Below are 10,394 nucleotides of genomic sequence, written 5' to 3'. Positions count from 1 at the left end.
AAAAAAGAATATACTTAATAATATATATACATATATATATTTATATTTTTATGTCACAAAAAAAATATAAAACAATATGATTATACTATAGAAAAAAAAAAATAAAATAATAATAATAAAAATTTACATTTTTAATTAGGTAATTATACAACAAAAAATATATATAATAATATTAATTCAATTATAGATATAAATATATATATAAGAAAAAAAATAATAAAATATATTCTAAGTATACAAATACAAAATATAAAAATATATATATATATATATATGTATTATGTATATATATATATATATATATATATTCATAAATTATGAATTTATATAAAAAAATAATATGTAACAAAAAATGTATTTTCGTGTGTAAACATATTTATTAATAATGAAAATATATACATATATATATGTATATATATATATATATATAATTAAACTAGGTATGCTTTAAACATGCAAAAATACAAATTACGAGAAGCAACTATATGTATTTAGTTAAATTACATGTTTACCTGAAACTACCTATATTTAAGCATGCAAAAAATAAAAATATATAAACAATAATAAGAGAATATTTAAGCATATAAAACACGTTCATATCAAAGCCAATGATGTTAAGCATTCAAAAAATATTCAATTCAATAGCATAAAAAAAAAAAATAATAATTAAAATACTTAAGTAAAAATAAACTGTATAAATACATACTAAAGCATAGTATATTAAGTATGCACAATATTAGCTACAAAAGTATATATAAAAAGAATAACAAACATTCTAAATAAAAATAATATATATATATATATATATATATATATGTATATATATAAGAAACATTAAGCAAGCATATTATTATATGCAAATAAAAAACTTTTTTTTTTGTTTTTTGGTTTTTTTTTCAATTAGCACATAAACATAAACAAAGATAATATATATGTATATATAAATATATATAAGTAAGAGGCATTAAGCATGCATATTATTATAAGCAAATAAAAAACTTTTTTTTGTTGTTTTTTGGTTTTTTTCAATTAACACATAAACATATAAAAACATAAACATAAAAAAATGCATAATATAATTATATTATATATAACTAAGAAGCATTAAGCAAGCATATTATTATAAGCAAATAAAAAACTTTTTTTTTGGTTTTTTGGTTTTTTTCAATTAACACATAAACATATAAAAACATAAACATAAAAAAAAAAGTATAATATAATATATTATATATATATATATGTATATATAAATTTATCTATATGTGACATTAATTAATGTAAACATAAGCATAAATTAATACTTACAAAAAAATTATTTTCTTCAAGCAAATATTTATATATATCTATATAATACCAATGTACATAGTTTTAAGCATAAGCATATAGTTACAAAAGTAAAAAATACTCAGGTAAAAATTGTTTTCATACTTAAGCCAGTAACATTAAATAAGTATAAAATATATTAATATTTACAAAAACAAAAAACTTTTAAGTAATTAAAATATATACACACAAAGGCTATTAAATAAAAAAAATTATATTTATATAAAAATATATATATAGATATATCTATTTATTTATTAATTTATATAAAACTCCTTATGTTTGTTTTAATTATTTATTATACACAAGTATATTATTATAAAAAAAAACAAACATAAAAAAGGGATTTTAACTATAAACATAAAAAACATTATGAAAAAATTATAATATTATAATAAGTATATATTTTAACAAAAAAAATTTACTTAAGAAAATTATAATAAAAAAAATATCTTAATTTATAAAAAAAATTAAAAAAATATATTAATATATAATTAATTTATAAAAATATTTAAATTAAAATTTTATTTATCTTTTAATTAAAACAAAATAAAATAATAAAATAAAAATAAAAACAAAAATATAATTATATATATATATATATAATATATATATATATATATATAATTTATAAAAAAAATATATATATATATATATATATATATATTATTGATATGTGCACAACATTCTCTGTAACCACGTTACGTTTCACTTCATTTTTAATAAAAAACTTATAAAAATAAAATGTTTTAAAAAGCTCTTTTTATAAAATTTGTATTATTAGTAGTATTCTCCCTTGTTATTATATACACAAAAAGAAAGTAAACAATTTTCTCTATATAATTATACTTATGGAAATTTAATAATACAATTGAAAAAATACGAATTATTCTATACTTAAGATATTTTCATCATGGAATACCACCCTTATTACCCTCACTTAAAAAGGAAAAAAACTATATAAACAAGGGCACAAGCATTAATGACATGATTGTACATAAGCTTTTTTACATAAATTTTAGCTAGATTGTAAAGAAAAAAAAAAAAAAAAAAAAATACATATATAAATATAGCTAAAAAAAAAGCTTTTATAACGAAATATGACCACATACATATAGTAAAAATAAAAAAAAAAAAAAAAAAAAAATTATATATAATTTTATGCATGACTCACCAAAATTATTCTCAACATATATATAATAATATATATATATATATAACTTATAATTTAAATTTTATATGTACATATTATATAACGATATAGTTATAAAATTGCATAAAATTTCAAAATTCATTCGTATTTTTACGTATCATCATAGTATTCCCATATATAAACTCAAAAAAAAAAATTTCCTTTAAATCATTTTATGGTGTATCTTCAAATATTACTTTACAAAAACTTAGGGTTTAACACATAGTGACATAAGTATATAAACTATTAAACTTATATTATTCCTTATATAAAAGAAAAAAAAAAAAAAAAAAAAAAAATTTATTAAATTTTATTTGAAATATTTTTACCAGATATATTGCTTACATAATTTTTTTTATAACCGAATGAAGAAAAACCATAACTTCACATATTAATATGAGCATAAAATATTTATGTACTTCATACCCTTATATCTCTCATAAATATGATAAAAAAATATTACTTTTTTTCTTTTCTATTATGAAAAAAAAAAATAACAATAAAATAATAAACATATATATATATATATATATATATATATATATATATTAATGTTTAAGTATGGAAAATTTTATGGTTGATCATTTACTACAATAATCAAATAAAATTCCTATGAATAAGGAAAAATATCTACTTAATTTTCTATTCCTTCTCCTTATATTTTATACACAACTATATAAAAAATAAAAATTTTTTAAATGGTATAAATGTTTAAAATACACATTTATTTTTATCTTTTGTTTCTCATTAAAGTCCTTATTTTTTATAAAAATTTGTTAATATTTTTCTTTAGTATTTTTCAATATCATTTAAAAATTTCATCCTAGGTAATATATTTTTATGATATATTAATTTTGATATATTTCTTTAACTGAATATTTATTTTAAATAAAAAAAAAAAAAAAAAAAAAAAAAAGAAAGTATAGAGAACTATATTTAATATCTATCAACTTATTAATATCATCACCATTCTTATTCAAAGTGTCTTATTATTTATTTTTTTAAACAAAATAGTATATGATAAGTGTAAAATAAATTAAATTTCTATATGAAGTATATATATTTAAATGAACAGGAAATTAATTTTTAATTTTTTTTTTTATATGTAGATTTTAGGTTTATATTAATATCTTCATATTACTTGGTTATATATATATATAACATATATTAGACATTGCTGTATAAAGTTTAATAATATATATATATATATATATAAACATTGATATGTACACATATAATATACACACAACAAATATGCACATTGATATTTACACGAAAAAACATACACATAAGTATTTACACAAAGTTACATACACACTAATATTTACACCATGATACATACACACAGACATATACACATTCATCTATGTAACTCATAGATTAAACTATTTCTTTGAAAATAATTATTTTATATATATCCATATGCTTCATATATTTGATATCATATCATATGTGGATAAGCATATATATCATAAGTAAAATTAATATCACAAGAACTATATATATATATATATATATATATTTATATTTATATTACATTTTTAATTTCATAATATTATTAAGGAGCTTAATATTTTATTAGAAATAAAAGAAAGGGAAAAAGAAAAAGGAAACATCAATGAAGATTAAATATTTTATGTCTTACATCAAAAGTGAAGTAATATAATCAATCTATGACTTTTATAATAATTTTATTACCTCACAAAAAAAAAATATAAAATGTAATAGAATACATACTGGAATTTATAGTTCATATTTAAATATATTAAAAAAAAAAAAATAGTAAATGAAAATAAGCAAGATATCATTATAAACATTGTAAGATATTCTTATATTGCTGCTCTAGTTTTTTTTTTTTTTTTTTTTAATAAACAAGATATTATCATACTTTAAAAGTAAGATATATATATATATATATATATATATATATATATATATATATATATTGTTTATTTTAGTTTACTTTGTCAGACATACATTTTATTATTTTTATGATTATATACATTCTTTTATTAAACATTATCATGGTAATTTTCCAAATAAAAAAATTAATAATAATAATAAGTAAACAATAAAAAGGAAAAAGTACCTTATTTTTAATTTTAAAAAATTTTCCTAACTATTTAAAATTTATATTCTTATGGAACAATATAATTATAATAAATACATATACATATATATATATTATTTATTGAACTTCATATTTTTCTCCCTTTTATTTTATAATTCTCACATTATTTTAGTAATTTTACGAATTTATTCTATTCATATTCCCTATTTTTAAAAACCATAAAAAATTTTTAATAAAAACAAACATTTCAGAAGATTATATTTTATCATCATTCTTAAAAAAAAAAATGAAAGATGGAACGAGAGCAAGAAATTTTTTTTTTTTTTATAATATCTAAAAGTTTTAATTTAATAAATAGAATAAAAATATATATTAAAAAGATGAATTATATAACAAAATAAAACTATAACCATATATAAAATATATATAATATATATTATTATATTTTTTTTCACATATATGAAATATAGGTGTATATGTTCAAATATACCCATTTATTATCTACCATAAAAAAAAAAAATAAAAAAAAAAAATAAAAAATAAATAAATAAATAAAAAAAAAAAAAAAATAAAATAAATAAATAAATAAATAAAAAAAAAAAAATAAATATAAAAAAATCGTTGAAAATAATTAAATATATATCTATATATATATATATATATATATATATATATATATTTTTTTTTTTTTTTTTTCTTTTATGTCACATTTTGATATATTGATTTATTCGTTTAAAGCATTTTTGATTTGTAAAATGTCCTTTACGGGTATTGGCTCATATGGGAAGTCTTCAAGTTTTGGTATATTTAAGTTTTGTAAAGAATTAACTAAATAATCTATTGAATTATCTGACAATTTAATATTATTATTTTGTTGAGGTAATAAACATAAGAAATCATTAATAATATTGGGCATAGTAATATATTCTCTTTTTCGTACAAATTCTTTTTTATACTTTTCATCATAAACATTTTTATTATTACGATTATGTTTATAATATAAACTGTCTTTAAAAGACATATTAATTGTTTCTTTATCTCTTTTTTTTTTATCTATATCATTTTTTTCGGTTTCTACAAATTCATAATTTTCAAATGGTTTATATACAAACATAGTTTTTAAATCTGGCCTAATAATATAATTTACACAATTTTTTAAATTTGATTGTATGTTATTCTCATCATCATTTTTTTCATCCATCTCATTATTTCTTTTAGGATTATTATCAATGTTTGTAAAACAACTATCCTGTTTAATACCGAAACAGAAAAACTCGGAAAAGATAGAATATCTATTATATGTAGAATTTCTATTCATATTTATATAATTCAAAAGATTTTTATTTAAATATGGTTCTTCCATATTATTATCATTAATATTATTATTATCATCATTATTATTATCATTATTATTATCATTATTATTATCATTATTATTATCATTATTATTATTCCAGCCATCCTTAAGGGTTATTAACGATTCCCGATTATTTTTTATATACACTTTATTATTATCCAATATTTTATGATTGTCTTCATTATGATTAATTTTATTTTTTTTTTTTTCTTTTATAATATAATCATAAAAAGATAAATTTGAAAAAACATTAGGATTATTAACTCTAAAAATGGAATAGGTTTTTTTTAGAGATATTCCTCCAAATAATTGTGAATTAATTAATTTAGTTTTAAATTGTAAGGTTTCTATATCATTTTTTTTTAAATTTTCTAGATAACCTTTACATAATATATTTGTCATATTATTTTGATTATATTCATCAGTATAGAAATTATCTAAAAAGGCATTTTGTTTTTTTTTTTCGTTTTCATTATATACATTTAGTGTATCATAGTCTAATAAGATATGTTTATTTTCTTCTAAATTATAACCAGAATCATATTTAATTTTCATATCATAAATTTTATTTAAATTACGTATATCACCATAAAATATTTCTATATGTATTAATATATTCCATATTTTTTCACATGATTTATTTTTTTTTTTTAATAATATTAAATAATTTGGTTCAAATAAATTAAATTCATTTTGTGATATTTTTGTTTTATATATTTTCTTATCAATGATATTATTATTTTCCTTATAACTATTATAAAATTTTTTATATATTTCATGTATATACTCATATATTAATGTTCGAATATTATTAATATATCCTTTTTCTAATAAAAAATTTATATAAAATAATAAAAACTTTTTCTTACTTGTAAATTTTTTATATCCTTCATTCATAATATACATTGCTCTCTTTTCATTATTTAATATTCTCCTTTCAACATTAGCACAATAATAATATATTTCTTCACAACATCTTTCTTCTTTTAATATTAAACCTACATAATACCTCCAAATGGTTTCATCATAATTACGTTTAATAAAATTTAAAAAGTGCGTAAAAACGAATATTCGTCTTTTCCTTTTCTTGATATGAAAATATTTTACAAAATATTTTTTTCTTTCTTCAATTTTTTCATAATCACTTTTATGAAATCTTCTTCTTATTTCATCATCACTTAGGTGGCTCCCAATTTTTGAGGGTATACCATTGTCTCCTAATTTATTACCATTTTCATCATTGTCTCCTAATTTATTACCATTTTCATCATTGTCTCCTAATTTATTACCATTTTCATCATTGTATACTAATTTATTACCATCTTCATCATTGTATCCACATTTATTACCATTTTCATCATTGTATCCACATTTATTACCATCATCATCATTGTCTCCACATTTATTACCATTTTCATCATTGTCTCCACATTTATTACCATTTTCATCATTGTCTCCACATTTATTACCATCTTCATCATTGTCTCCACATTTATTACCATCTTCATCATTGTCTCCACATTTATTACCATCTTCATCATTGTCTCCACATTTATTACCATCTTCCTCATTAACCTCACAATCGTTATAATTACCACATTTCATGTCATTCATTTTTATCCTTTTATTTACATTTTTATATTCTCCAACATTCATCGCTTTACTCCTTTCTTCTTCTCCTTGTTCTTTTTTAACACCTCTTCTCTTTTTACTTTGACCCTCTTTTCTTGAATCCCTCTGTGCACATTTATCATCATCTTGTGGGAAGTCGCTTGGTGAGACATCAGAGAAATGTACACATTTTTTTTCTAACGAATGGTTATGGATTCCATCTTCTACTTTGTTAGACATGTCCCTTTTAACATCAATTTTCTGTTCCTTATCCTTATTTTTGCCTTTACCCTTTGCCGTATTTTCCAAGATAGTGTAAGGGAATTTCCTAAACTTGTCCTTCTCATACAAAAAGGACAAGGCGAATTTTTTTTTCTGCTTCTTCGAAACTTCATTTATCATTAACTGGTATACATAATGAGCTTGATTTATTAATGCATGTTTTTCAAAAAAATAAGCAAAATTTAATTTTAATATTTCATCAAAAGGTAAATATACTTCTATGGCTTCTCTCATAATACGTATGGCATAGACAAATTTTTTGTTCAACAATAAATACTGAAAATAAGAGAACCATAAATCGGAATTGAATTGTAAATGTATAAGTGCTTGTTCGTATGTATATTTAATTCTTTTAAAAACTAAAGGAATGGTTAATTTTAATGGATTGGTTTTTTCAAAATTAATAATTTTCATCCATTTAATATAGAGAATGCTATTTTCTATTTTCCATTTTTTATTTATGGGAAGAATAATTTTACATTTTTTATCGACATTCATTTCTTTATATATAATACATAATTCTTTAAAAGCATTTTTGGAATTTAAATATTGATTATTATATATTGATAAAGAACTCGAATTCGAATTCGCATTCGTATTTGCCCCCGAACTCAAAGCAGAATTAAAATTATCACTAGCTTTTTCAAATGCACAATAACATTTCCATACTTTATCTAAATATTTGGTTGCATGATGTAACCATTTTTGATAAAATTTTCTTAACTTCCCATCTTTAATATAATGATCGAAATAACTTATTTTTGAATTATTCATAGTAGGTATATTAGATTTATAAACATTCTGTTCTTCTTCGGTTGGTATTAAAGGGTTCATATTTCTATTGCCATGATGCGTATGTTTAAATGGGTCATATAACAATTTCGTAATTTCATTATTCGCTATTAAATTTGTATTATATATTTTTATTAATATATATAATAGTTCTACCCATATAGTACCAGATTTTATATCGCTACCTACACATTTTAAAGCTTCAAATAGAAAATTTATATATTCATGTATTGAAGATGTATGATAAGTAAAATATAAAAAAGATAAAAATAATTTTAAATCATAAATATTTGAATCTATACATTTTCTAAATATTTCATAAGCTTCTTTATATTCTTTCTTTTTTATTTTTAATTCTGCATATTTATTCCAATAATAAACACATCGAGGAAATATTAATAAAAACTGTTCATATATCTCTTCTTCATCTTCATACATTTCTAAAAATTTATACCATCTATTTAAATGTAATGGGTTCATTCGTAAAAAATAAAGTTCTTCTTTGTATAAATCTTTATCATCTTTATCATTTTTATTATTAAATACATTTTCATCTATTTTTTTTTCCTTTCCATCTTCTACTCTATTATTATTTAACTCATTTTTTAAATTCTCACTATAATTACAACTATCCTTTTTATTTTCTTTTTCATTCATTTCGATGTTCCCCTTTCCACTAACTTCAAGTACATATTCCTCAACATTAAAATCATCATAAATATTCCTTGTTTTATCATCTACTTTTAAACGACTAACAAATAATTGCTTTGGTATTACTAATTCCATAACTCCATATTCGTTACTTTCAACAGATAATATCTTGTTACTTTTAAACATATTCACAATTCATTCTACGATATAAAAATATTTCATATCATTCATAAGAATGTATGTTAAAAAAAAAAAAAAAAAATATAACAAAATAAAATAATAATATTATTATAATGTTTATAAAAACAAGTATGTTTTCTTAAAAAACAAGAAACAGTCTTAACGTGTATAAATAATCTCATAATAGTGTTATCTTAAAGGGAAAAACTATTATAAACATACTGAAAAAAAAAAAAATAAAAAATAAAATAATACAAACATGGGAATGATATTAATTATATATAAATATATATATATTTATTTATTTTAATTTTATATAATATAAATTTTATGTTTTCCCAAATGAGCTATAATATATTTATATATATATATATATATATTTTATAAAATTAATAATATTTTATAATATATATAATATTATATTTCTTTATTTTTCGAAGGAATATACAATTGTACTTGGCAAAAAAAAAAAAAAAAAAATATAAAAAAAAAAAAAAAATAATAAAATAATAAAATAAAATAAAATAAAAAAAATTTCTGTACATATATTTATTATATATATATATATATATATATATATATATATTTATTTTTTATTATACTTCATATATATTTCATAATGTATTCATAAATATATATTATATAGAAAAAATTAAAAAAAACATATTTTATAAATATCAAAAATTTAATAATAATAATTATAATATATATGTTTTATATAATAAAAATATATGAATTTTTATAGATTTTCTTTATTCCTAATTTATATACCCCAAATTTCAAATCTTCTTTTTATTTATCATAAGTAAATATATTATATATATATATATATATATATCACGATGTAGTCATATAAAATATATTGATATAATAATTCCATATTTATATATGAATCCTTAATTTCTAAGTTATTTCATGTCTATATGGTTGAGCAT

At 17.7% G+C, this 10,394-nt stretch overlaps 1 protein-coding gene across 1 annotated transcript; it reads right to left on the bottom strand.

Moving 5' to 3' along the window:
• Positions 1–5,310: 5,310 nt before the first annotated feature.
• Positions 5,311–9,465, bottom strand: PF3D7_0526500 (conserved Plasmodium protein, unknown function; the record flags this gene model as incomplete). Its single annotated transcript, XM_001351785.1, has 1 exon — positions 5,311–9,465. The coding sequence occupies one exon, from the start codon at positions 9,463–9,465 to the stop codon at positions 5,311–5,313; it is 4,155 nt and encodes a 1,384-aa protein (XP_001351821.1).
• Positions 9,466–10,394: the final 929 nt, after the last annotated feature.

The sequence above is a fragment of the Plasmodium falciparum genome (genome assembly GCF_000002765.6).
Source record: "Plasmodium falciparum 3D7 genome assembly, chromosome: 5".
In the NCBI taxonomy this organism is placed as follows: Eukaryota; Apicomplexa; class Aconoidasida; order Haemosporida; family Plasmodiidae; genus Plasmodium; species Plasmodium falciparum.
Note: the sequence above shows the minus strand (reverse complement) of the source record. Positions and strands in the feature narration are given on the sequence as shown.